Below are 27496 nucleotides of genomic sequence, written 5' to 3'. Positions count from 1 at the left end.
CTTGTCTCTGAGCAGCACACTGAGCTGCTGTTCCAGAGGTACCAGTGCAGCTACATCCACACCATGGAGCTGGGCCGACAGCTGTTCTCCCTGGGGGACGAGGACACCCAGAGCCAGCTGCAGGCGGAGCTGGCCACACTGCAGGAGGACTGGGAGGCCCTGCAAGGCATGCTGGGAAAGAGGAAGGACCTCACTGACTCCATCGTTCAGGTTTGGTCCACTTGTTTGTTTGTTTTATAGAGTAGGGTGTAGCTTAGTGGTTTAAGCACTTGACTGCAGATCAAGAAATTGCAGGTTCAAATTGAAGTTCAGATAGAAGTGCCTACTAAATACATTTACTGAAAGACACTTATCTTTGCATATATTTGCGCTACCCTTGGATATTTAATCCTGTGTGAAACACGAACCCTTAAATCGATCACGCCATGGATCAGGGTTGAGAGGAAGTTGTGTAATCAATACAGAGTAACTTTATATGTTTTGTAAAAAGGGCAGCGCTCTGAGTGCACAGCCCTGTGTCTCTCGCGGTGAGGGCTAATGACTAGCCAGGAGAGCCGTCAGGTTTGGGATGTGTGATGGACACATTCTAACCTGCGAGGTCTGTCCTGCTGGGCTACTCCATACAGGCTCTGCCGTATCTAAAGTGCAGCATTTCAGATCCTCGGAAATGCTACTGTTCCCTCAGTCCCCTGCTGGATCTGTCCTCCCTCCTCCTCTCCCCACTCCTCCCCTTTCCTCCCCACTCCTCCCCTCCCCTCCTCTTAAACACAGCGCTCAGCCCACTGACCCACATTTAGCCTTCCTTCACTAAACCTCCCGCGTCCTCCCAGCACTCTCACCCCGGGACCCGGCCCTCGGGCGGGGCGAGCCTGGGCACTTTACAGAGCCGCAAGTTCACTGAGTGAATTGCTGGTTCATTTGAGACACAATGGAAAGACCCCAGCGCCTCTGTTTAGAGAGTGAATATAGAGGTTGAGGAAATAAGACAGGTCCCTTTCATCATCCGAAGTTTACTGAAAGGTGCTGTAAGTAGGTGAGTAACAAGTACCTGGTAGCCTACCTTCAGCTGCCTGTGGCTTATTCTCTGACAGGGTTGTAAGTGGGCTGAGGGGTTAAGAGCTTAGTTTCTCCTGGATGTAGGACTCAAAGGCAGTTAGCTCGCACGACTCTCTCTCCATCGGAATGCTGCAGAGTCCATCTGGTGTGGGTTTGCATCCAACAGCAGATGCTGTGTACCCAGCATCCCTAATGATCTGGCATCCAGCCTCCAGAAGAATACACTGGATGTCTCTCAGGGTGTCTGAGCCAGACTTTAATGTGATCAAAGGCATCTACGTGCATTAAGGGGCTTTACAGAGCCAATAACAAATTGGGCCTGGGTGCAGTTTTGCAGAGGCAGGGTGAAGAGGCAGGGATGAAGGGAGACTGTGGAGCTCGGTTGGGCAGCTTAGTGTAAGTCTGTCTGGGAATTAGTGCTCAGATCTCGTTCCTCCCTTCTCCACCTGGTCTCTCCCTGCCCCCTGGTCTCTCTCTGCCCCCTGGTCTCTCCCTGCCCCCTGGTCTCTCCCTGCCCCCTGGTCTCTCCCTGCCCCCTGGTCTCTCTCTGCCCCCTGGTCTCTCCCTGCCCCCTGGTCTCTCTCTGCCCCCTGGTCTCTCCCTGCCCCCTGGTCTCTGCCTGCCCCCTGGTCTCTCCCTGCCCCCTGGTCTCTCCACCTGGCCCCTGGTCTCTCCCTGCCCCCTGGTCTCTCCCTGCCCCCTGGTCTCTCTCCATGCCCCCTGGTCTCTGCCTGCCCTCTGGTCTCTCCCTGCCCCCTGGTCTCTCCCTGCCCCCTGGTCTCTCTCTGCCCCCTGGTCTCTCCCTGCCCCCTGGTCTCTCCCTGCCCCCTGGTCTCTCTCTCTGCCCCCTGGTCTCTCCCTGCCTCCTGGTCTCTCCCTGCCCCCTGGTCTCTCTCTGCCCCCTGGTCTCTCCCTGCCCCCTGGTCTCTCCACCTGGCCTCTCCTCTACAGCCCCTATTCAGCAGAACGGCCCTGCTCTGATAACATTCAAGGGAAAGAAGAGGCGTTACCGGGAAAGTTTTAATCTACTCATCTACATGACTGATTACGTTATGTTGGAACATTTGTCTCCTCTCTTTATCACTCCAGCTAATGGAGATGTTTTAATAGGTCAATAATTTTTTGTGTGTTTGCTCAGTTTGATATATTTTCTCTGCTTTTCTTTTGGGTGTAGTTCCCAAAGAATCGTTGTGTCATTTTATGTTCTCCTGCATCTATTTTATGATCGTTTTTTTTCTCTAAGAACTGGGAGAGCTGTGAGGCCAGACTGGGCAACAGCGTTCAAGAGCTGAAGAACATAAAGACCAGACTGAACCAATCACTCCCAGAACATCTTGACCAGATGCCAGGCGCAGAGCAACTCACCAAGGTGACAGACCAACTCCCTGCTCACCTCACTGCTTGTTGCCCGAGTACAACATACTGCATTGAAATTGCTTTCCTCACACACAGGACAGGCAAACCAGCCACAACAAGGTCTGTATCAATTAAACAACCAATACTTTGTTATGTCCCTACTCTGTTAGGGTTAAGCTACAATATCCTTGTAGTCATTTTCATTTATCATTAAATCATCTATTTAACTGTTTGTGGCGTTAGGCAAATCCAAGTTTGTGTGAGCAGTACTGTAACGTATAAACAGAACAAAAGGCCCCGCTGGAGACAAACAAGCAAGCTTTCAGTCACTCTAAAGCACATCTCAAACAGATCCCATATCTGTTAGCCCACGAGAGCGCAGCCAAAACAGCCAACAGGTTTGGCTTTTCAACTCATCCTTCCTGTTCCATCATGGCTTTATCTCCTCCCTATTTGCCTCCCCTCCCCTCCCCCAATCCCCTCCCTCCCCCGGTCCGAGCCAGCTTGCTGCAGCCTTTAATCCTCTTCTGGGGCGGGGACAGAGAGAGAAAGAGAGAGGACACGGGCGCGAGGGGCAGGGCAGATGGAGAAAGGGCAGAGTAGAGTTGAGAGGATTGGAGTGAGAGGAGGGGCTCTGACCGCTGCCGTGCTGTGTTATGGTATGCAGGAGGCCGAGGAGTCCCTGGACGACTGGGCCGAGAGCCTGACGGAGCTGGCCACCATGAAGACAGACCTGTCCCAGTACATCATCGCTGACGACGTTCTACTCCTCCAGGAGCAGGTGGAGAACCTGCACTGCCAGTGGGACGAGCTGTGCCTCAAGGTAGGGCCCCGCGGGTCTGGGAACAGGGCTGGAGGAACTCCCGGCTCAGGGATCAGAGATCAGTGTCGCTGCAGGCAGCAGGAGGAACCGAGGAACTGTGTGTCTGTTTGGGTGTGCTTTGTGTTTGTTAGGCTGTGATTGGACAGCAGCTGCAGCAGTTTGACATTCCCGTTACCTCAGATGCCTGAAGACAGAAAGAGAGCCAGTTGGCACAAGATGAAATTCAATTTCTATATTAAATCAGAACTTGTTTTGGGAGAGCAACAGACTGTCAGCTGATTTGTTTTTGGTGGATCAAGGTCATGTATCCAGCGAGTCAGTGTAGAAAAAAAGTTGAAACAAAAAGTAGCTAAAAAACTTTTCTATTCTTTAAATGGTGTCTGTTGGTATTTGATCAGCTTGGTTTGGTGATATTATGTATGGGTTTCATAGCAGGTGGTGGGGTAGTTGTGTGAACAGATGGTGTTGGGAGAAAATTAGTTCAGGCCTTCAGGAAGCAGGGCTTTTGTAATGGACATCAGTCTGCCGTCAGGGAACTGGGGTTGCCATGGAGATCGTAATAGCTTTCACTTTTTCAGTTGAGTGTGTGAAGGGGCAAAACTCCAGCTAGAGTTTTGACAAAATTGAGGCAGTCACTGATATTTCAGTTTATTAAATGTTCGTGGAGTTCAGTAACATTGGGCCTTAACTTTCAGAGATAGAGGTGGAACTGTTTCTGTCTACAGTATATATAGGCTAGATAAAAAATGTAGGCTAGGCTCCTATATTTACATGTGTTTTGGGTGGTGGGGGGAGGGTTGAGGATGTAATTGACCGGTGTAAAGTGTTTGTTTTAGTTTACTCACAAACCATCTCTCCCTGATAGGGTTGCTCACTGTTTAACCGTCTACTATCGGTTAAACAGTGTTGTCAATTTAGCGACAATGTCGCTAGATCTAGATTTAATTTAATTTTTCACCTCTATTGACAAAAGTCGTATCTAGCGACAAATCTAGCAACTTGCTGCTAGGCCTTCTCCGTTTTCATTGTTGAGCAGCAGCAAAATAACTGTAGAAAACATTTGTTGTATTGTTTTTTTATTTTTTATTTTATGAGTCACAGTCCATTCTAGGCTACATTTTTTATCTTGTCGGTTAAAGGTTAGGCCTAATGGTCGACCATTATGCCTATCTCGGTAACGATCGTTAACGAGCGTCGGTTATCAGTAAAATAAATTTGCATCCCTAGTCCCTGAGTTTTAGGAGCAGACTAGATTTTGTTGAGGCATGATTGAAGTAAGTTTAGCAATTCCCTCCCAGGGAACATCCACGAAACCACCAGACAGGAACATCGCCCGGAGGACAGGGGTGAAATCAGAGCTAGCCAGTGCTGCTAGCCCTGTCTGTGTGTGTATATGTCTGCGTGTCTGGGTGTGTGTGTGTGTGGGGGGGGGGGGGGCGGGGGGGGGGCGGGGGGAGTTCAAATACCGCAGTTCAAATACAACTATCCCTGGGAGGGAATAGTTGCGGTATTTGAACTATTTTCATCACCTCGGTTCCCTCAGGTGTCGCTGCGTAAACAGGAGATTGCCGACCGCCTCAACGCCTGGATCATCTTCAACGAAAAGAACAAGGAGCTTTGCGAATGGCTGACACAGATGGAAAACAAGGTGGCCCACAACGCCGACCTCAGCATCGAGGAGATGGTGGAGAAGCTGAAGAAGGTAGGAGCCCGTGGAGAACACACACACTCAGACCAGCTGGAACATCAGAAACACTTTATCCGCCAAATGTACAGTGTACTAGTGGAATTTGATTTGATGATACACGCAGAGTGAAGTTTGTTTCACCCCCTTAAATCAGATACGATATGTTTAGTATAGTTCTTGTTGCTTTGTGCATGACACTGGGGGGAGGAGGGGGAATATTGTGAATTCACTACTTATTACATTTGATTAGATTTGTGCTGTCTACAGCCTTAGCCCTGGCCCAGTTTCTGAGAACTTAAATCATTCTTGATTAGATCATTGTCTTGTTGACAGGATTTTGTCACATAGCCATGATAGTCACACCTGTGATGGTTGTGCTTAAAATAACTGTTTTAAAATAACTAGGTAGGCATGCAAACACAGGGAAACCTGTACTCTACAAGTGGCCCAGGCTCCAGACTGAACTGTGGTTTCTGTCCAATGTTCTGACTAGCAGAAACAAGGAGGGGGTGTGTCTGGTGAACTCCTCTGTCTGGGAACGGGACAACAGCTGTTTCAGTCTCAGCAGGCCCATGTCGTTCTGTTTTGTGGAGCGCAAACCCTTTTGTTTGTGAGTGTGAATGCGTGTGTGGGTGTGTGTGTGCGTGTGTGAGGTGAGGTGAGGAAAAGGCTCTGGTATGCCGAATGAACAGCCTGTGACAGGCCCGTGTTGTGCTGCCTTCGGGTCACATGACCCAAAGGTTCATAACGAATTATCGTTGTGTTTACCCAATTTTACCCAATACAAAAACAAATAAAAATAATTTTATTTTAACCTTTGCAATGTGGGGGGTCTGAGACAGCCCAATGGTTAAAATAAAATGCTTCACTTTGTTTTTGTATGCGGTAAAGTTGTCGCAATACGATAGTGGGTCACAATGACTGATGGGTCAGAATGACCCGAAGATAACACAAGGGTTAAGCTTTTACCATTCAGCACCATGTCTGACATCACGCTGTTCACTCCCTCCCCTGCCTCTGTCCCTCTCCTCTCTCCCACCTCGATCACCAGGACTGCATGGAGGAGATCAACCTCTTCAGCGAGAACAAGACCCACCTGAAACAGCTGGGGGAGCAGCTGATGACCGCCAGCAACAAGACCAAGGAGACGGAGATCAACGACAAGCTGAAGGACGTCAACGATCGCTGGCAGCACTTGTTTGACCACATAGAGGCCAGGTACGGCAGCACTTCCACCATCCGCGGACCTCTTCTAACCCTCATTGAAAGCCCCATTGCGCCACCCCAATATTTTGTTGTCGTTCAATCGGTCACAACTGTTACAACCGACCGTGTGTCAGCACCCTTGCGGTGGCATCCATGGGTTAGCTAAACACAGCCAGAGTGGAAGGCTCCAATCGAAATGGGAAGCCCCTGGACGAGGTGGGTTCTGGGGGTTGACCGGGTACATCTGCTGCTACTAATGTTCCCAGCCTGGAGATTATAGCTGAGTGAGGCTCAGAGAGCCAGGGATAGAGCTATTAATCCATAAAAGCAAATCCCAGCCCAACACTGGACCTATGACAGACCCATGCAGACTTACCTCTCGTGTATTACGCCACGATGCAGTATGATGGGTCAGTGCGGGGTTGGTCGCAAACTATGTCTGGAGATGAGCCCAAACACAAGCTAATCACCTACAGGGTTGTTTTACCTGCGCTGAGTCACCAAGACTAAAACGTTGAGTAACAGAAGTTTGCAGACATGGATTAGACATATCCTTGCAATAGTCTGAGAGGTTGTTAAGTTTAAAGTGCTTTGGCATGGTTGTCATCCTGCCTGATGTTGCCCCTGCAAACAAAGCTACTGTCTGCAGAGGTCCATGAGGCATATTCTAATTCAGACCACTTATGAGATATTGTTTACTCTGGGTTCTGATCATTATGTTCTACTTTCTCCGAACTACGTTCTGTTTACCGATGTGCCCAAGTGCAGACTGGGCTCAAAATAATGACAGAGTATAACAGCACAGAGTGCACTGAAAGGCTTTCAGACGGAGTGAACCAGTTTAGAAGTTTTGTTACACTTATGGCAAACTGTTGGTTTGCACTTAGGTCAGTGTCTCTCAAGTCCTGTGTCTATTAGCTTTTTCCTCTCAGCAGGAAAAACCCTTTGAACTGGCCACAGTTGAGTGTTTCGTCGCCAGAGGGACATAAGGGGGGGTTCCTCTCCTCTCTCCCTCTCTCTTGGCAGCTGGTACTGGTCTCTTGTTTCTGATCTCTCCGTTGGCGACAAGGTGAAGAGGGAGTGGCCGTCTGGGTGACAGGCTGGGGGGTGATTGACAGGTCCCTGTGCTTGAGTGACAGACACTGTCGTTTAGACCAGGGTCTGTTCATTCCTTTCCAATGACCTCCCTCCCTCCCTCCCTCCCTCCCTCCCTCCCTCCCTCCCTCCCTCCCTCCCTCCCTCCCTCCCTCCCTGAAAGTCCTGTCAGCTTTGCATCCCAGCAGCCAGTCATCCAGGGTTCCCTGTAATCCTGCCTGTGTTCAGGGTGGTAAGATGCCCTATCCCAGTAAGGAAACAACCGGCCTTTAGTCTGTGACCATGTTAATGCAAGCTGTACACGCATATCTCCATCTCAATCGTTTGGATTTGAACCACTTCTCTCTCCCTCAGCGGATGGAACCAGCCCTCTTCAGATCGTTCACAGGGCAGTGAGGGGGGGGGGTCAGTTCGGAGTGTCCCTTTTCGGAGGACTGAGAGGGCGGATGTGTGGATGAGGGCAGAGCAGAGGCGGTTGTGGGCCGACAGTCAACAGTTGTCAGGGAGGATGGAGTCTGGGGCGTTGGGTGGGCGTGCAGCCCAGTGTGTGCTGGGGGAGGTGCAGGGAGTCTGGGGCGTTGGGTGGGCGTGCAGCCCAGTGTGTGCTGGGGGACGTGCAGGGAGTCTGGGGCGTTGGGTGGGTGTGCAGCCCAGTGTGTGCTGGGGGACATGCAGGGAGTCTGGGGCGTTGGTGGGCGTGCAGCCCAGTGTGTGCTGGGGGACATGCAGGGAGTCTGGGGCGTTGGGTGGGCGTGCAGCCCAGTGTGTGCTGGGGGAGGTGCAGGGAGAGTGCCTGCAGGGGGGGGGATTAGGTGCGTTGACACTGGCTCCACAGCAGCTTTTGTCCCCCAAAGTAAACTGGGTGTTTCGTCACTCTGTCCAGCATCTGCCATCTGCTGACTCCAGCCATTGTGCCGTCACCACCCCCCCCCCCCTCCTCCCCCCCCCCCCCCCCCTCCTCCCCCACCACCCCCGGCCCACAGACATGGTCAGACCCAGGGCTCCAAGGCCCCTGCACCATTGTCTACGGGGGAAACAGGCATGAGGCAGATGTTTTGATAAAACAACCCCCCCCCCTGCACCCCTCTCCTCACCACTACCCCCCCTCTCCTAACCCCCATGGCCTGGAGTCTGCTCTGCTCGCAAATCTACTTCCTTTGTTGCCTAAGACTGAGGAGAAAGGGATTTTATATACATGTCTTGTTTTGTGAGGTGTTCATGTGAAGTCCTGAAGTGGACTGTGTTTTCTTGAGTGTGAGAGTGATCGTAAAAAAAAAAGAAGGGAACTTTGTAGTTTTGGCTCTCTTTTGTGTAGTTGAAGTTCTTGTTGTCATGGCAATGCCATGCTTCTCAAACTCACACAGGCCAAGCTTGTCGCTCGTTCCGTTGCCATGGTGACGAATGAAGTTGGGAGGAGAGGGTGTGAGCTGGAGTCGTCAGTTTGAGAGTGTCGAGAAGGAGAGAGAGAGTGTCTCTTTGTGCAGGATAACTGACTTTCCAGGATTCAATTAACAACTTTTTCACCGTTGAAGCTCTGGACTTATTAACGTAACAGTTATATCAACTAAGAAAAAGGGGCGTGTACATGCTAAGTGATACTCAGTTCTTTGCGGCAGACCAAACAGTGACAACACTTGTTGAAGGGTTGGGCCCCCCAGGGGGCCACCTGTCAGACAGCAGGCAGGGACTCCCAGAGGACTGACAAGGTGCCCTTCCACCCTGTAATCCCCTCACGGCCACACCTGTTTTAATAGGGTTTAATGGCCCTGGGCTCTAATCCCCCCTCACTGGCCTTCAGGTGACCCTTCCCCTCCCCACCCCCCCCATCCCATCCCACACCCCCATTCACACCCCCCCCAACCACCCCCTGCTCACAAAATATCAGATGTGCTGTGTTATTGTGGTAAACACCACAGAACCTCCTAAAGAGCCAAACTGGCTCACAGCGCATGCTGCCTGACAGAGCATCCTCAGGCGACCCTGCGCGTAGACAGCATGGCTGCCTCAGCATGGCTGCCTCAGCATGGCTGCCTCAGCATGGCTGCCTCAGCATGGCTGCCTCAGCATGGCTGCCTCAGCATGGCTGCCACAGCATGGCTGCCACAGCATGGCTGCCTCAGCATGGCTGCCTCAGCCCTGCTCCAGCGTGGAGGCTGTGAGTTGGAGCCGTCTGAGGGGGGAGGACTGGGGGTGGGGGTGGGTGGGGGGGAGGGGCTGAGAGCGGAGCGTGTGGCAGGCAGAGCGGGGGGAGCACGCTCGCTGACGGCCGAATCGCCATGGAGTAGCCCTCCTCACCAGCCCGTGAGTACCTCTCTCTCTCCCCCTAATCCTCGCCCTCCTGCCCCCCAGCTCAGCCGGGTGAAAGGGGGAGCAGAGAGGACGCCTCGTTCAGTGTGTGTGTGCGTGTGTGTGAGGGAGAGAGGGAGAGATGTTGAGCAAGAAAGAGGGGGGAAGGGCTGTTCTTGATCGCTGCATGCATGTAGCTGCGTCTTCCATTCATGGCTGTGTGTCTCTTTGCATGCTACGGTGACAGCTTCACGGTGTCTCTGCATGCTACGGTGACAGCTTCACGGTGTGTCTCTGCATGCTACGGTGACAGCTTCACGGTGTGTCTCTGCATGCTACGGTGACAGCTTCACGGTGTCTCTGCATGCTACGGTGACAGCTTCACGGTGTGTCTCTGCATGCTACGGTGACAGCTTCACGGTGTGTCTCTGCATGCTACGGTGACAGCTTCATGGTGTGTCTCTGCATGCTACGGTGACAGCTTCACGGTGTCTCTGCATGCTACGGTGACAGCTTCACGGTGTCTCTGCATGCTACGGTGACAGCTTCACGGTGTGTCTCTGCATGCTACGGTGACAGCTTCACGGTGTGTCTCTGCATGCTACGGTGACAGCTTCACGGTGTGTTTGTGCATGCTATGGTGACAGCTTCACGGTATGTCTCTGCATGCTACGGTGACAGCTTCACGGTGTGTTGCTACGGTGACAGCTTCACGGTGTGTTGCTACGGTGACAGCTTCACGGTGTGTTTGCGCCCTGTTCACGCCGCGGGCTGTGAGACTTGGTGTGTCTCGGTACGATGTGATGGTGTACGCATCCATGCCGTCTCCTCCTCCTCCGCACGCCACACACCCTCTGGAACACACACCACCTAGGATCTCACTGAATGCCTCTCTGATGAAGACAATTACCCAGCCGAAAATAGACATGCCGGCTTGTCTGTGTCTTTGGCTCTGCGATTGCAGATCGCTTTCAGTATCTGACACCGTGCCTTGTTAACACCGGAGGAATGACCAATAGGATGCATCGTGGCGTTCACAGAGCTGCTTGTTGCTGGTTTAGCTTTTGTGTTCCGTATGTCTAGCTGTAGACCAGTAGCAAACACCAGTCACCTTGAAAACCGCGGTGTCAGTCTATCTACACATACAGCAGAGACGTAGCAGAATGAACGTGAATCAGACAGTTCATGGGTAAACACACACTCAACACATGCGCAAACGCGCCTGCACAAACACACACACACAAACACGTACACACACAAACGGGTTGGCTTGTGGAGCTGTCAGTGGAATGTTCTATTTTAGGTCACATGACTGTGGAATGCCACATTGTATTGTTGTCCGTGCGTCCTGGAGAACACACCGATGCGGGTCGTTGGCCAGTTAGTGAAGCTGGAATGCCAGTTCTGTTTCACATTCTTCCTGCGTCGTCATTTAGAAGGGCAGGCGGATGTAGGTCACTCCTGCTCCCAGCATGCATTGCGCTAGTGCCCCCCCCCCCGCTCTTGTGTCTGTGAGAATGAGAACTATGATAATCACATAGTGTGAAGTCCCCTCTCTCTCTCTCTCTCTCTCTCTCTCTCTCTCTCTCTCCTTGTCATGGAAACACACTCTCTCTCTCTCTCTCCCTCTCTCTCTCTCTCTCTCTCTCTCTCTCTCTCTATCTCTCTCTCTCTCTCTAGACCAAAGGATGCGTTTTAGGGGAATGATGGCAGAGTTTTGGCAGTATGGCCTCTCATTCGTCATGTTTACGTCGGCTGTTCAAAGTTGTCGTGTTGTGAGGTTTAGCTGAGCTCGTATGCTCCGGAAGATCACAGGTTCGCAGTCAAACATTCCGCTTAAAGGTGAAGCATGTGCCGTCTACATTCAGTGTGACCTGCTGTCGCAACCCCTGTGTCCTCTAGAACATTCCACAGGTCAAACAGGAGAGAAAGGGTGAGGTCGAAGCCACAGCCGATGACATCACGGATGGGCGGGCGGGGATCCGGCCCCCTGATTGGCTGACGGGCTGCTGTGTTTGTGCCTGCAGGGGATCTGGCCCCCTGATTGGCTGACGGGCTGCTGTGTTTGTGCCCGCAGGGGATCTGGCCCCCTGATTGGCTGACGGGCTGCTGTGTTTGTGCCCGCAGGGGATCTGGCCCCCTGATTGGCTGACGGGCTTCTGTGTTTGTGTCCCCGCAGGGTGAGGAAGCTGAGGGAGACCCTGGTGACGGTGCAGCAGCTGGACAAGAACATGAGCAACCTGCGGACCTGGCTGTCCCGCGTGGAGGCCCAGCTCAACAAACCCTTGGTCTACAGCGTCTGCCACAGCGACGAGATCCAGAAGAAGCTGGCAGAGCTGCAGGTACGGTCGGAGGCGCGACCAAGAGCCCAGGCCTGCTCCAAGTTCTGTCTGTTTTTATGCGTTTTTGACCCGTTTGTAAGTAAAGCGTGAGAGAGAGAGAGAGAGAGAGAGAGAGAGAGAGAGATGGAGAGAGAGAGAGAGAGAGAGAGAGGAGAGAGAGAGAGAGAGAGAGAGAGAGAGAGAGAGAGAGAGAGAGAGAGAGAGAGAGAGAGAGAGAGAGAGAGAGGGGTAGGCATGCAGCAAAGGGGCTGGATTCGCCAGGACTCAGCTGACATGGAACGCTCACTTATCCAGTGAGCTCCTGGAGCCCTATATCTGTTCTTCTTCTGTGGTTCTGTGGGGAACTGAGAGAACACGTTGGAAAACGGGTCTGATTGAAGTGGAAGACTTCAGTGATTTCTGGACATCCGAGCGCTGCACCGTAATTGAAGCCCCAGCAGGGTGCAGAGAGCAGGGGCTGTTAGGAGACTCACGTCAGGCTGAGAGGGAGCAGGGGCTGTTAGGAGACTCACGTCAGGCTGAGAGGGAGCAGGGGCTGTTAGGAGACTCACGTCAGGCTGAGAGGGAGCAGGGGCTGTTAGGAGACTCACGTCAGGCTGAGAGGGTTCCCGTGTGCTGAGGTGAAAGCCAGGGAGTGGAAAATCTCAGAGTGTACAGAGAAATGGACTTTAACATTTGTAGTCTACCCATTCATCACAGAGAGAGGATGAGAACTGATGAGAGAAGATAAGAGAGCGAGGGGGGCCGAGGGGGGCCGAGGGCTTCATACTTGCTTCTGTAGCAGAGAAAAGTCTGCTCCTGTCATTAAAGAGGATGGACGGCTCTGAAAGAGGAGAAAATGGCTCCGGCAAGACTCAGTTCTAAGTTGCCGGGGCAACCTCACATTCTAAAGTAGCAGCCCTGGAAAACCTCTCCTTCTATGTTCTAGTTTAGGTGCTCCAAGAACATTGAAGAACTGAGAACTAATAGTGTGTGTGTGTGTGTGTGTAGGACCTGCAGAGGGACATTGAGCAGCACACAGAGGGGGTGGCGTCGGTGCTGACCCTGTGTGACGTGCTGCTCCACGATGCGGACGCCTGTGGGAGCGACACGGAGAACGACTCCATCCAGCAGACCAGCCGCAGCCTGGACCGACGCTGGAGGAACATCTGTGCCATGTCCATGGAGAGGAGGATGAAGTGAGGGCCACACAAACACAGGAGACCTGGATGCAGACACACCGCATGTTGTTAACGGGCTGTTCCCCCGTTAATGTGATTTATCGACAGTTTCTTGTTAAATTGTTTATTTTGAATTTCTTATGGATGTTATTTCTTTCCTTTGCTTCCTCTCCTGCTCCTTCCTCTCCTCCTTCCTCTCCTCCTTCCTCTCCTCCTTCCTCTCCTCCTTACTCTCCTCCTTCCTCTCCTCCTTCCTCTCCTCCTTACTCTCCTCCTTCCTCTCCTCCTTACTCTCCTCCTTCCTCTCCTCCTTCCTCTCCTCCTTCCTCTCCTCCTTCCTGTCAGGATTGAGGAGACATGGCGACTGTGGTGTAAGTTCATGGACGACTACTCGCGCTTCGAGGACTGGCTGAGGACGGCTGAGCGCACGGCTGCCAACCCGGCCTCCTCCGAGGTCCTGTACACCAGCGCCAAGGAGGAGCTCAAGAAGTTTGAGGTCCGTTAAGTCGCCTACATTACATCAACACAGAACACTGTTAGTTCCATTTGTTCAGCCAGGGCTACACTAGTGTTTTTGTCATTCGTATGGGCATCTCAGGTGGTGTTGAGACTGCCCACAGAGGAAGCTTTTGGTCCGGCAGTATGGATTACTAAAAGAGATTAGAGATTAGAGCTCTGCTGAAGTCCTCTGTTTCTCTGGACCGCTGCATGGACTACAGTATAATAGCGTTGTTTTTAAAACATTGTTGCCTCACCCTATATAACATCCATCTTTATGTAGCTATACACTGCTTTAAAATGATCAAATATACCAGGACTGATTTGGGGAGAGTCCTAACATTCCTGCTGTCTCCTCCTTCCTCCCCCCCACCCATGCCTTCCTTTCTGGCCTACCCCCCCCACCCCTGCCTTCCTCTCTGGCCTCCCCCACCACCCCTGCCTTCCTCCCTGGCTTCTCCCCACCCCCTCGCAGGCCTTCCAGAGGCAGGTCCACGAGCGTCTGACCCAGCTGGAGTTGGTCAACAAGCAGTACCGCCGCCTGGCCAGGGAGAACCGCACCGACGCGGCCAGCAAGCTCAAGGTCATGGTCCATGAAGGGAACCAGCGCTGGGACAGCTTGCAGAAGAGGGTGGCCGCCATTCTCCGCAGACTGAAGGTGAGAGGGCAGGGTTAGAGGTCAAGGGTCAGGGTGATACTATACTGTGGCATCTACTGTACAATTTAACAAGACTCTGAATTCACTGTTGGCAAGACAAACTCAAGTTGGAAAGGGGGTCATTCCAGTCAACGGATTAGCCTGTATTGTTTCTCTCATATACATGTGGTAGTTTATAGATCCTCTTGAGGATAAAGGGTTAGGTCTGCCAGCTATTCTTAGTGTGGATGTCAGCTGTGAGGGTTGGAAGCTGAAAGCTGGAGAGGAGAACTCCAGTAGCAGGCCTGGTCTCTGCCTGCAGTGGCAGCAGTGCTCCTGAAGAGGGCGCTGGTCTGGGGGTCACATAAGGAGGCTGTAGTGTGTATTGCTGAGTTTCTCCTTGGGGCTGATCAGCTAAGCCCTGGTGTATTAAGGTCATTTCCCAGACGGTGACCAAGCAAGACGAGTCACGTTGCTAAGCAGCTGTTTCCATTAATGACGTGTGGCCCACACCAGATGAAGGATATTTCAGTCGCTGTTTTGAGATCAGAGTTAATCAAAGAATTCTACAGTCCTGATCAGATGGAGTTAGTCTGCAGGTGGCATCTGCCCCTTGTAGCCCTCCTGACAGGAAATGTAAAACTAATCACTGGCGCTTTGAGTGCCGCTAAGGTAGAAAAGCACTATATAAATGCAATCCATTTACTGGCCCCTGCACCACAAAACGAAGGCATTCACATTTATGTGATTGAAATTGATGGAACTATTAAAATAGAACTATTAAAATAGTCTGCCAGAGCGGCTTCCAGGTCATCCGTCATCATTCTGCTGGACTTTTCTGCAGCGTTTGATACGGTTAACCACCAGATCCTGCTCGCCAGACTTTCTGAGATGGGCATCACTGGCACTGCACTCCAGTGGATCTCATCCTACCTGTCGGGAAGATCCTACCAGGTTTCCTGGGGAGGCAAACTGTCAGGACCTCGCCAGCTCTCCACTGGTGTCCCACAGGGCTCCGTCCTTGGACCCCTCCTCTTCTCTCTGTACACCACCTCACTTGGACCAATCATCACCTCCCATGGCTTCTCCTACCACTGCTACGCTGACGACACGCAGCTGTACCTGTCGTTCCCCCCGACCGATCCGGGGATCTCAGCTAGGATTGAGGCCTGCCTCACAGACATCTTCGCCTGGATGACCGAGCACCACCTCCAGCTGAACCTCGCCAAAACAGAACTTCTCATCATCCCGGCTAAACCCTCCATCTCCCACGATCTCTCAATCACCCTGGGATCTGCGAAGGTGACCCCTTCACCCTCTGCCAGGAACCTTGGGGTTACCATGGATGACGAGCTCTCCCTCACGGCCCACATTGCTGCGGTCTCCCGATCGTGTAGATTCACCCTCTACAACATCCGGAAGATCAGGAGATACCTGTCTGAGCACTCCACCCAGCTGCTAGTCCAAGCACTTGTCCTCTCCAAGTTGGACTATTGCAACTCGCTGCTCGCTGGTCTCCCAGCATGTGCAACCCGCCCTCTTCAGAGGATTCATAACGCAGCGGCCCGCCTGGTCTACAATCTACCCAGACGCTCCCATGTTACCCCGCTCCTCATCTCTCTCCACTGGCTACCTATCATGGCCCGTATCAGATTCAAGACCCTGGTATTGACCTTCCGAGCAGTGAACGGGACTGCACCCGTCTACATCAAGTCTCTCCTGCAGCCTTACACCCCCACCCGTCACCTACGGTCTTCTTCAGACAACCGCCTGGTGGTCCCACCGCTCAAGACCGCCCGGTCCCAACACAAGCTCTTCTCCTGTCTGGCCCCCCAGTGGTGGAATCAACTCCCCACCTCCATCAGAGACACTGACTGTCTCTCCACCTTCAAGAAAAGGCTCAAGACGCACTTGTTCCGGGAGTACAACGGTACTTAGGAATGGTTCGCTTGACCCGATGTTAGTTTCCTCAAGGATCACAATGACTCTTGCTCAGAGACTTGTTGCTCTTGTGTTTAGTGGTAACTGATTTAAAATTGTTTGTACTCGCTGTGATATATTGTTTTTTATTATTGTTGCTTGTCTTTTTTTTCCCCACAGGTACACTTGCACTTATAGCAGTTCATGTTGTTTAATTGTAACTTGTTTAACTACATGCTCGTATGGTTCTTCCCTTTGGCACTTACTTTGGTTGTTCACAATGTGTGCTTCATGTTTTGGCTACTCGCAATGTTTTGTGGCTATCTCGTTGTTATGATCAGTGACCTATGCACTTTGTAAAGCTCTCTCTTGGAAGTCGCTTTGGATAAAAGCGTCTGCTAAATGAATAAATGTAAATGTAAAATAAAAATATACGGAATGATGACGTCCTGTTATTTTGTTCCGCCGTTGTCTGTTTGGATTGCTCCAGTGTGTCACGAAACCAGGTTTTTCAGTCGTGTTTAGCGTGGCTGTCCTCACCCTCGTCCCTGTGTTTCCCTCCAGCACTTCACCTCTCAGAGGGAGGACTTTGAAGGCACGCGCGAGGCCATCCTGGTCTGGCTCACAGAGATGGACCTCCAGCTCACCAACGTGGAGCACTTCTCCGAGAGCGACATCGAGGACAAGATGAGGCAGCTCAACGTAAGCTCTGCGACGCCCCTTCACCCCTAGCCTAACCGGCCTGTTCTGCCGCTCTCAGCCGTACACTGCTACTGTACAGCGTGGCTCTGAACATCCTGAAGGGTGTGCTGACCCCAAAGAGTGTGTTTCCTGGCTGCTGACGCTGTCTCTCGCTCTCCCTCGCCCTCCCTCTCTCTCCCTCGCTCTCCCTCGCTCTCCCTCGCTCTCCCTCGCTCTCCCTCGCCCTCCCTCGCTCTCCCTCGCCATCCCTCGCCCTCCCTCGCTCTCCCTCGCTCTCACTCGCTCTCCCTTGCCCTCCATCGCTCTCCCTCGCTCTCCCTCGCTCTCCATCGCTCTCCCTCGCTCTCCCTCGCTCTCCATCGCTCTCCCTCGCTCTCCCTCGCTCTCCTTCGCTCTCCCTCGCCCTCCCTCTCTCTCCCTTGCCCTCCCTCGCTCTCCCTCGTTCTCCCTCGCTCTCCTTCGCTCTCCCTCGCCCTCCCTCGCTCTCCCTCGCTCTCCTTCGCTCTCCCTCACTCTCCCTCGCTCTCCTTCGCTCTCCCTCGCTCTTCTTCGCTCTCCCTCGCCCTCCCTCGCTCTCCCTCGCTCTCCTTCGCTCTCCCTCGCTCTTCTTCGCTCTCCCTCGCCCTCCCTCGCTCTCCCTCGCTCTCCCTCGCCCTCCCTCTCTCTCCCTTGCCCTCCCTCGCTCTCCCTCGTTCTCCCTCGCTCTCCTTCGCTCTCCCTCGCCCTCCCTCGCTCTCCCTCGCTCTCCTTCGCTCTCCCTCGCTCTCCCTCGCTCTCCTTCGCTCTCCCTCGCTCTTCTTCGCTCTCCCTCGCCCTCCCTCGCTCTCCCTCGCTCTCCTTCGCTCTCCCTCGCTCTTCTTCGCTCTCCCTCGCCCTCCCTCGCTCTCCCTCGCTCTCCCTCGCTCTCCTTCGCTCTCCCTCGCCCTCCCTCGCCACCTCAGGGCTTCCAGCAGGAGATCACGCTGAACACCAACAAGATCGACGCCCTCATCGTGTTTGGGGAGGTCCTGATCCAGAAGAGCGCCCCGCTGGACGCCGTGCTGATCGAGGACGAGCTGGAGGAGCTGCACTCGTACTGCCAGGAGGTGTTCGGCAGGGTGGCCCGCTTCCACCACCGCCTCACCAACAGACGGCCGGTCAGTCTCACACCGCTACATTCTCATTTAGTCATTTAGCAGACGCTCTTATCCAGAGTGACTTACAGTAAGTACAGGGACATTCCCCCCGAGGCAAGTAGGGTGAAGTGCCTCGCCCAAGAACACAACCGTCATTAACCCGCTAAACTGAGGGTTGGTTGGAGCTCAGTGCTAGAGCATTGGACTGCAGATCAAGGTTTGAATTCTGACAGTGGGCAGCTTTGAGTAGAGGCGTCTGCTACAGGAATGCATGGGTATTCTCCAGCAGGGTGTCGAGCTCACCTAGTCAACCTTTCAGACTCTTCACTTGTTCAAACCATCTCTGTGCTGCACCTTATTCAGTCATACGAAGTGAAATCCATTTGTCATACCGATGAGATTTATATGTAAGTAGCAGTTATATCTAATTAGCAACATTTGTTTGATGTTGTTTATTGAGAGCTTGTTTCCTGCCCAGGTCCTCGATGACGAGAGAGACCTGTCTGACCGCGACACAGACCTGGAGGACTCGGGAGAGCTCCCCGTGGGGTCCTGGAGAGAGGAGGAGGATGATGAAGAGAAGGAGGAAGACGAGGGCTCCGTGGTGGTGGAGTCAGCGTGCCGGCAGGGGGTGTGCCACCTGCTGGCCCCGCCCCTGGAGCGCTCCGGTCGGGAGACCCCGGTCAGTGTGGACTCCATCCCTCTGGAGTGGGACCACACAGTCGATGTGGGGGGGTCGTCTTCTCACGAGGACGAGGAAGATGTTACCTTCTACAGCGCCCTGTCAGGTGACCTCTCCCAGATCCACTTCACTTAGCTTCTCTCTGTCTGTCTGTCTGTCTCTCTCTCACTCTCTCTCTGTCTCTTTATCTCTTTATCTCTTTCTCTGTCTCTCTCTGCCTCTTTCTCTCTCTCTCTCTCTCTCTCTCTCTCTCTCTCTCTCTCTCTCTCTCTCTCTCTCTCTCTCTCTCTCTCTCTCTCTCTCTCTCTCTCTAGTTTGTTCTTTGTCACCAGGGTCGAGTGAAGTTTGGTGAAGAGTTTTTGAGGAGGCCCATTAAGCTAAACTGACCCACCTTTTTTCCCTTTCAGAGGTAGAGGTCGCTGAGAGCTCTGAGTCCTTTGTTAAGGCGACTTCCAGAGCGCTGAAAGCAGCCTCGGGTAGGCACTCTGCCTCCTGCATGTGCCTTGTGGCCAGGCATGAACCCCCCTCCACCCTCACCCCCCTCCACCCTCACCCCCCCCCCCCCCCCCCAGCCTCACCCCCCCTCCACCCTCACCCCCCCTCCAGCCTCACCCCCCTCCAGCCTCACCCCCCCTCCATCCTCACCCCCCTCCAGCCTCACCCCCCTCCACCCTCACCCCCCCCCCCCCTCCAGCCTCACCCCCCCTCCAGCCTCACCCCCCTCCAGCCTCACCCCCCCTCCATCCTCACCCCCCTCCAGCCTCACCCCCCTCCACCCTCACCCCCCCCCCCCTCCAGCCTCACCCCCCCTCCAGCCTCACCCCCCTCCAGCCTCACCCCCCCCTCCATCCCACAACGTTTGAGACCGCATACCTCAGTTTTGCTGACCCCATCAAGCTGAATTTATTTAACTTTATTCAAGAGAGAGACTTAGTTACTTCTCCTCTCAGAAACTCCAACCCCACTAATGTGCTGTATCCTGTCTATATAACGTGTCTCCCATGGAGCACATGGACAGGTTTTACAGTCCTAGAGGCCCTCACTGTGTCTTATCCACTCATCGTCCTGAACCACCCACCTCTGTCCTCAGAAGTGGGTGGAACACTGCATGACAGTGTTCTGTTCTGGTTTGTCTTTGCATGCGATCCTGTTGTGTATTGTGTGTTGGACAGCGATGCTGTAAGAACGCCTCCGTGTTTACATGGACGGTTCCTCGTCCTGCTCTCTCTCTGACTCTCTCTCTCTCTCTCTCTCTCTCTCTCTCTCTCTCTCTCTCTCTCTCTCTCTCTCTCTCTCTCTCTCTCTCTCTCTCTGCTTCTCTCCTCATCCCTCTTTTGTCTTGTTCTTGTCTCCTTCTCCTCGCTCCAGTGAAGTCAGTGACGGACCCCCCTAACTGGCACTCCCCGGAGCCCCTGGAGAGGAAGCGAGCTCCCAGGGACGTCTTCAGACGCCTGGGCTCCTCAACCATCCTCACCCCCGCCACCCCCTTCCACCAGCAGGGCTATGTAAGCACACACACACACTCACTCACTCACTAACACACATTCACTCACTCTCTCGCTCGCTCGCTCACTCACTAACACACATTCACTCACTCTCTCACTCACACGATCGCTCACTAACACACTCACTCTCGCTCACTCACACACACACACTCACTCTCGCTCGCTCACTCACTCACTCTCTCACTCACACGATCGCTCACTCACTCACACACACTCACTCTCACTCACTCACTCACTCACTCACTCACTCACTCACTCACTCACTCACTCACTCACTCACTTAGACACACACACACACCCAAACTCAGTTGTTGACTAATAATTCTCTCTATTCTAAAAGACATATTTGTGTGTGTGGTCTGTCCAGGCTAAGCTGATGTCAGAGTGCACTGGCAGCATAGACAGTGTGAAGAGGGTCCAGCTGATCCTGAACGATGACGAGCTGGACTCCCAGGGCCTCCCCTCGCTGCTCCCGGCAGACAGGCAGGGGGGGGCGGCCGTCATCCAGCGCTGGGAGCTTCTTCAGGCCCAGACGCTCAGCGAGGAGCGCAGCATCCAGCAAGACCTGCAGCAGTGGCACCGGCTCAACTCCGACCTCAGGGACGTCACGTCCTGGCTGGGCAGGGTGCTGTCGGAGCTGGAGGGACTGCGGAGGCTGGCTCCTTCCACGAGGGTCCGCGACATGGAGGAAAACATCCAGAAGCTAAAGGTAGTCGCCTGGGATGTTTCGAGAACGGAATTCGCAATTGAACACGACACAAATGGAATTTGTGATTCCGATTCCTTAGCAACAACGGCGATTTCCAAACGCGCGGAAAGTCTTAACGCGCGCCTTGCTTCCACCCCATCCAGGAGATGCAGAAGACCTTCAACAGTTACAAGTCTCTGATGATCACCATCAACCTGAACGGCCGTAGCTTCGAGCAGGGCGACAGTGCTGAGCTCCAGGAGCTGCAGGAAGCTCTGCGCTGCGCCAACCTCAGATGGGCCCAGGCCTGCTCCAGCCTGGAGAGTTGGGAGGAGGGGTTACACAGCGCCCTCATGCAGTGTCAGGTGAGGAGACACACACACAGAACTCTTCCGATCCTTGAGTGTTTTATGGTTGGTTTAGGTGCACTTCTATGGTTGTATGTCTATGGTCTATCACATCACAACACGCAGTACGTACTCGTGAAGTGACGCTGCTTGTAAAAAGTGGTTATTCCAGATCAAATTCGATTTGTGCTTTAATGTGTTTGGGTGTGTTTGGAATGCCGCGACTAGCTTTTCTGACCTTTGACCTTGTGTGTGCTCCAGGAGTTCCAGGAGACCCTGCACTCGCTGCTGCTGTGGCTTTCCCGCGCTGAAAGCACGCGCTATGCCGTCAACATCCGCGACCGCTCCGCCTCGCTCGCCGTGCTCCTGAAGCACAGACACACGCTCACGGTAAGCGGCAGCTCGTTTTTCGACGAGTGTCGACGTTGCCCGGCCAGCGCTGGTTTTACACAGGAAGTCACTCGCTCTGGCGCTGAGCGTAACCGTGCGTCCGTGCTCTCTCGCGCCCCCTGCAGGCTCTGGAGGAGCAGCTGCGCGGTCGACAGCTGCAAGTGTCCTCCCTGCAGGACATCTCGTCCCAGCTTCTCCTGGAGCCCACCACAGAGGACAGCCTTGAGGCCAAGGAGAAGGTCCACGTCATCGGCAACAAGCTTCGTCTCCTTCTGCGCCAGGTGGCCAGCGACCTGTACGTGCTGCAGGACAGACTGGTATGTCTCCTAGGAACACCTCCATAAGCTGTGTTGTGAAGTCGGGTGTTTTGTTACACGCTTATGAACATCCCGTATCAACAGAGACATTTGTTTGGTCGCCTGACTTCACCGGTGTTCTTAATGTTTGTTTTCTGTTTGTGTGTCTCAGGAATCCTGTGCGACAGGTTCAGAGGTGGACAGTGTGGACCTAAGATCTCTCGACTGTCCTCTGCTAAGAAAGAAGGTACGATACTGTACTGCATGCAGCCATAGACGTCCAAGAGTAGCCTAATGGAGTTTGTACTTTTCAAATGATTACTTTTGACGGAGCACTCAGGTTTCTCTGCGGGTTGTGTGTGGTGCATGCAAGTCTTTGTCGATGCTTTCAGCTTCATTCACCTATCAAAGCTGCTGAATCACATACTGCTTGAAATAGAATTACATCTAATGTTTTTTGTTGTTGTGTGTGACTTGTGTGTGTGTGCGCCTGTGCGTGCTTGTGTGTGTGTGTGCCCCACGTGTGTGTGCCTGCTTGTGCATGTTTGTGTAGGAATCTGGAATGGAACCTGCTGGAACACGGTCCCCCGTTTCTAAAAGGTACATTTACTCATTTAGCAGACACTTTTATCCAAAGCGACTTCCAAGAGAGAGCTTTACAAAGTGCATAGGTCACTGATCATAACCACAAAAACATTGCGAGTAGCCAAAAACATGAAGCATACATTGTGAACAACCAAAGTAAGTGCCAAAGGGAAGAACCATAAGAGCATGTAGTTAAACAAGTTACAATTAAACAACATGAACTGCTATAAGTGCAAGTGTACCTGTGGAAAAAAGCAAGCAACAATAATAAAAACAATATATCACAGCGAGTACATCATCATGTACATGCTGAATGTGTGTGACCACATTTACATTTAATCATTTAGCAGACGCTCTTATCCAGAGCGACTTACAGTAAGTACAGGGACATTCCCCCGAGTAGGGTGAAGTGCCTTGCCCAAGGACACAATGTCATTTGGCATGACCAGGAATCGAACTGGCAACCTTCGGATTACTTGCCCGATTCCCTCACCGCTCAGCCAACAGACTCCCAACCACCACTCTTTACTTTCTACCGCTGTAACACAAACAATACAACAGTATTGCCATGTACTCAATTAGGAAACGCTTTCATCAAAAGTGACATACAGGGGAGGGGGGATTTGAACCTGGGAGCTCTTGATCTGTAGGCAAACCTTCTACCACCGAGCTACACATCGCAACATCAAATGTTATTAATACGTCATGTCATGGCACGCTGTATACGTGGGTCTGTCGGTCAACATGTCAGCCATGTTACGTGTTCCTGTTGATGCTGATGGCTGTTTGTGGGTGTCTCCCCTTCCCCAGGGAGGAGAAGAGGGACTCGTCCCCAGCGCGGCCCTTCTTCCAGCGGGTGCTGCGTGCCGCCTTCCCCCTCCACCTGCTCCTCCTGCTGCTGCTGGTGCTGGCCTGCCTTGTGCCCATGTCTGAGGAGGACTACAGCTGCACCATGTCCAACAACTTCGCCCGCTCCTTCTACCCCATGCTGAGATACACCAACGGGCCCCCGCCCACCTGAGACAACACTGTCCCATCCCCCCTGCCCGCCCACCCACCTTCTCACTGGAACCCCTAACCTGCACAGACTGGAGACCCTAAGGACTTCTTTTTTTTCTGTCTCTCAGCTGCAAATTGGTATTTTGAATTTATTTAAGAACATGTCTATATATTAACTTATGGTGTGAAAACATTGAAGCAAAGAAGCCATATCCTTGGTTCAGGTTGAAGTCAATCTTTTTATATGTAATATGTTCGTAAATACTGCCCATCAAACCTTGTCTTCAACATAAATACAAAGAGGTATTTCAAGATGTGTTTTGTCACAGACTTGTAACTGTAGTTTCTCATAATGATAATAATGAAAGGAGGCCTACTACCAAAGGATCAGAGAGTATAATGGTCATTTTGTACCACATTTGCTGTTTTTACCATTTTACAACAAACTGTAGGTAGCAAACTTTGTACATATCGACTGAAAGAAACATTTCAGTTTTTGTTGTGAAATGTGATTATTGCTGAGTAACGGCAGCAAGTCATCTGCAAACATGCCTTGCTATAGTCAGTGATTTTTGGGGGAGAAAAAAACCTTTATTTAAAATTACTTTATTCAGACAACAGTGTACTACCAACTTGTTTTTATGCATTTGTAAATAATGGAAAACTACTGATAGAGACCGGGTGAATTATTGGTAATGAACATGTCCACACAAACAGGCCTCTTTGTTAATGATCACATTGGGCTGATCTGTGTGTGTGTGTGTGTGTGTGTGTGTGCGCGCATGTGTGTGTGTGCGTGCATACTGTATTGACTGCATTTTAGCACTGCAGCCCCGATAAAAATAACAATAATGCCGTTTGCTCTCTTAAGCTCTGCTTTCAGTGAGTGGAATGAGGCAAATCGAATTGCTGTTCTACCAGAGCATACAGAATAATGAATGTATAATATAAAGCCAGCCAGTAAGAAATGAATGTAGCAGTACATCACAGTACAGCTGCACAGTACATGCACAATCCTAAAGCATGCGTTTGTATGTAGATTGGACTTTGTGCTTACTGCTCTGGTCTTCTGCACACAGATTTATTTACTCACGTTAATACTTGGTTTTCTGAGCGCTAAGCTGTGGTTGTCTTCAAAGAGTAAAAGTGGTGTTTACTTTGACCACTAGCTCTCTGTGAAACATCTCCTCAGTACATCCCCTGCACTGCCCAGTTGGCCAATGGAACATACACTGATGTGTACAGTCTGATTTATTTTCTCAACGGTTATTTATGGGACGTATTGTATAGTTGCAAATTTTTATTGACAATAAACATTGTTTGCCATGATTTTGTTTTGTGCTTGATGTTCACGTGATACAAATAAAAACTTTTGTTGGTGTAGGGTAACACGTAACAGAACTTTTGACAGGACATTAGACATCAGACACACAAGTGCCATTAAAAGGACAGTTGGTGCATGCCGGTTCATTCATGTGTGTGTTTTAAAACAGTTGTTGGTTGGGTCCGTCTTCTGAGTCCACACCACCAAGGCCACTTTCTGAACGCGTGTTAACTCTGGTTCTAGGAACGAGGGGAGTGAACAGCCCTGGAGCGGACAAAGAACAAAGACCGTCCGACAAAAATACATCTCAGCTCATCTATGTTGTGTGTCTGGTAACAGCAGTCTGTCCTTGTGGTTAATGTTCACATGTGGACCTCGTTCACCTTCATCCTCGTAAGACAGTGCAAATTATTCACCAAGATAGCCTACACACGTCAATTCAGGAGATACAAATATATTTTTTAATATTTTTTTCTGGTCAAGGTTCAAATATGCACCTACTGTGTCACATCCTACATTAACCACAAAATTACAAACAACACGCCAATAATCAATACATTCAATCAAAAACATTTCAATTCACGGTTACAACTGTAATATTAACCATTAATCCAAAAAAGTTTAGATTTTTTTTTTCTTCAGTCCACCAGTGCATGGATATGGTAGAGTCTAAGTTACAGCCCCTCGGTGTCCAAACTCAGAACGTTTTCATGTCCTCTTCCCCATGTCCCACCGCGACACCCTCAACCCCTACTCAGGTCCACCTCTCCCACCTGAGTCAAGCCAATATCCTGGGAGGTGGCGCCTTATCTACAGGAACAGTGTCTCTCCCAGTGGACGTGAGAGCTATCCGGGTTCACTCAGGTGTTTTCACAGCTCGTCCCGTTCACCGTGGCGCAGTTACATGCTGGTGAGAACCCACTCTGCCTTGGCTGTGTGCTCCAGCTCCGTGCTGTGGGGGGGCAGCCGTGGGGACTGGATGTGGAGGGCTGGGGTGTCCACCACTGAAGAATGGTAGGGGTGGTAACCAGGGTCCTTGGCCAGGGCTGAGGTCGGGGCAGAGGCTGCGGTAGCCTCAGTGGGGTAGGGGCTTGGGTTGTGGGCGGAGGCTACGTGGCTGCTCGGTGCTGTGTTGGCGTCCAGCATCTCCAGCAGGAGGTCGTACAGCAAGACCACGTTCTTCTTCTTCATACTGGAGAGGTGTTCCATGCCTTTGTTACTATGGAGACAGAAGAGAACCACTTGATGTTTCATGAACTGACAAGTTTATGGCTATTTTTTGAGGGCCTTTTTCATGCTTTATTGGACAGTTTTATGTGGTGTGACAGGACAGAGAGCGAGAGAGAGCGAGAGAGAAAGCAAGAGAGAGAGAGAGAGAGAGAGAGAGAGAGAGAGAGAGAGAGCGAGAGAGAAAGCAAGAGAGAGAGAGAGAGAGAGAGAGAGAGAGAGAGAGAGAGAGAGAGAGAGAGAGAGAGAGAGCGAGAGAGAAAGCAAGAGAGAGAGAGAGAGATAGAGAGAGAGCGAGAGAGAAAGCAAGAGAGAGAGAGAGAGAGAGAGAGAGAGAGAGAGAGAGAGAGAGAGAGCGAGAGAGAAAGCAAGAGAGAGAGAGAGAGAGAGAGAGAGAGCGAGCGAGAGAGAAAGCAAGAGAGAGAGAAAGCAAGAGAGAGAGAGAGAGAGAGAGAGAGAGAGAGAGAGAGAGAGAGAGAGAGAGAGAGAGAGAGAGAGAGAGAGAGAGAGAGAGAGAGAGAGAGAGAGAGAATTTAATCCAAAACACACATGCTAACCCCTTTGGTCATTTAATCCAAAACACACATGCTAACCCCTTTGGTCATTTAATCCAAAACACACAGCCTAACCCCTTTGGTCATTTCATCCAAAACACAAATGCTAACCCCTTTGGTCATTTACCCCAAAACACACATGCAAACCCCTTTGGTCATTTACCCCAAAACACACATGCAAACCCCTTTGGTCATTTACCCCAAAACACACATGCTAACCCCTTTGGTCATTTACCCCAAAACACACATGCTAACCCCTTTGGTCATTTAATCCAAAACACACACGCTAACCCCTTTGGTCATTTAATCCAAAACACACATGCTAACCCCTTTGGTCATTTACCCCAAAACACACATGCTAACCCCTTTGGTCATTTCATCCAAAACACACATGCTAACCCCTTTGGTCATTTCATCCAAAACACAAATGCTAACCCCTTTGGTCATTTACCCCAAAACACAAATGCTAACCCCTTTGGTCATTTAATCCAAAACACACACGCTAACCCCTTTGGTCATTTACCCCAAAACACACATGCTAACCCCTTTGGTCATTTCATCCAAAACACAAATGCTAACCCCTTTGGTCATTTAATCCAAAACACACAGCCTAACCCCTTTGGTCATTTCATCCAAAACACACATGCTAACCCCTTTGGCCATTTCATCCAAAACACACATGCTAACCCCTTTGGCCATTTCATCCAAAACACACATGCTAACCCCTTTGGTAATTTACCCCAAAACACACATGCAAACCCCTTTGGTCATTTACCCCAAAACACACATGCTAACCCCTTTGGTCATTTCATCCAAAACACAAATGCTAACCCCTTTGGTCATTTAATCCAAAACACACATCCTAACCCCTTTGGTCATTTCATTCAAAACACAAATACTAACCCCTTTGGTCATTTCATCCAAAACACACACGCTAACCCCTTTGGTCATTTCATCCAAAACACACACGCTAACCCCTTTGGTCATTTCATCCAAAACACACATGCTAACCCCTT

The 27496-nt window shown here is 51.6% G+C and overlaps 2 protein-coding genes across 8 annotated transcripts in view; one reads left to right on the top strand and one right to left on the bottom strand.

The window, feature by feature from the left end:
- The window catches only part of syne2b (spectrin repeat containing, nuclear envelope 2b), a 90531-nt gene extending 65827 nt beyond the window's left edge, over nucleotides 1–24704 (top strand). Inside the window, exons 109-129 of the mRNA XM_062468860.1 lie at nucleotides 16–210; nucleotides 2300–2425; nucleotides 3080–3235; nucleotides 4779–4937; nucleotides 5974–6140; nucleotides 11689–11851; nucleotides 12842–13029; nucleotides 13357–13507; nucleotides 13985–14167; nucleotides 16631–16768; nucleotides 17710–17904; nucleotides 18362–18671; nucleotides 18973–19041; nucleotides 19934–20070; nucleotides 20438–20779; nucleotides 20923–21123; nucleotides 21367–21495; nucleotides 21621–21812; nucleotides 21964–22038; nucleotides 22345–22391; nucleotides 23187–24704. Coding sequence (XP_062324844.1) covers nucleotides 16–210; nucleotides 2300–2425; nucleotides 3080–3235; nucleotides 4779–4937; nucleotides 5974–6140; nucleotides 11689–11851; nucleotides 12842–13029; nucleotides 13357–13507; nucleotides 13985–14167; nucleotides 16631–16768; nucleotides 17710–17904; nucleotides 18362–18671; nucleotides 18973–19041; nucleotides 19934–20070; nucleotides 20438–20779; nucleotides 20923–21123; nucleotides 21367–21495; nucleotides 21621–21812; nucleotides 21964–22038; nucleotides 22345–22391; nucleotides 23187–23397 — 3534 coding nt within the window. The 3' untranslated portion in view covers nucleotides 23398–24704. The remainder of the gene's footprint in view (nucleotides 1–15; nucleotides 211–2299; nucleotides 2426–3079; nucleotides 3236–4778; nucleotides 4938–5973; nucleotides 6141–11688; nucleotides 11852–12841; nucleotides 13030–13356; nucleotides 13508–13984; nucleotides 14168–16630; nucleotides 16769–17709; nucleotides 17905–18361; nucleotides 18672–18972; nucleotides 19042–19933; nucleotides 20071–20437; nucleotides 20780–20922; nucleotides 21124–21366; nucleotides 21496–21620; nucleotides 21813–21963; nucleotides 22039–22344; nucleotides 22392–23186) is intronic.
- esr2b (estrogen receptor 2b) overlaps nucleotides 23957–27496 on the bottom strand; it is a 32656-nt gene continuing 29116 nt past the window's right edge. For all 7 annotated transcript variants that reach the window (XM_062468867.1, XM_062468865.1, XM_062468864.1 and 4 more), the window contains one exon: nucleotides 23957–25918. In XM_062468867.1, coding sequence (XP_062324851.1) covers nucleotides 25600–25918 — 319 coding nt within the window. In that variant the 3' untranslated portion in view covers nucleotides 23957–25599. The remainder of the gene's footprint in view (nucleotides 25919–27496) is intronic.

The sequence above is a fragment of the Osmerus eperlanus genome, chromosome 9 (assembly GCF_963692335.1).
Source record: "Osmerus eperlanus chromosome 9, fOsmEpe2.1, whole genome shotgun sequence".
Classification (NCBI taxonomy): Eukaryota; Metazoa; Chordata; class Actinopteri; order Osmeriformes; family Osmeridae; genus Osmerus; species Osmerus eperlanus.
Note: the sequence above shows the minus strand (reverse complement) of the source record. Positions and strands in the feature narration are given on the sequence as shown.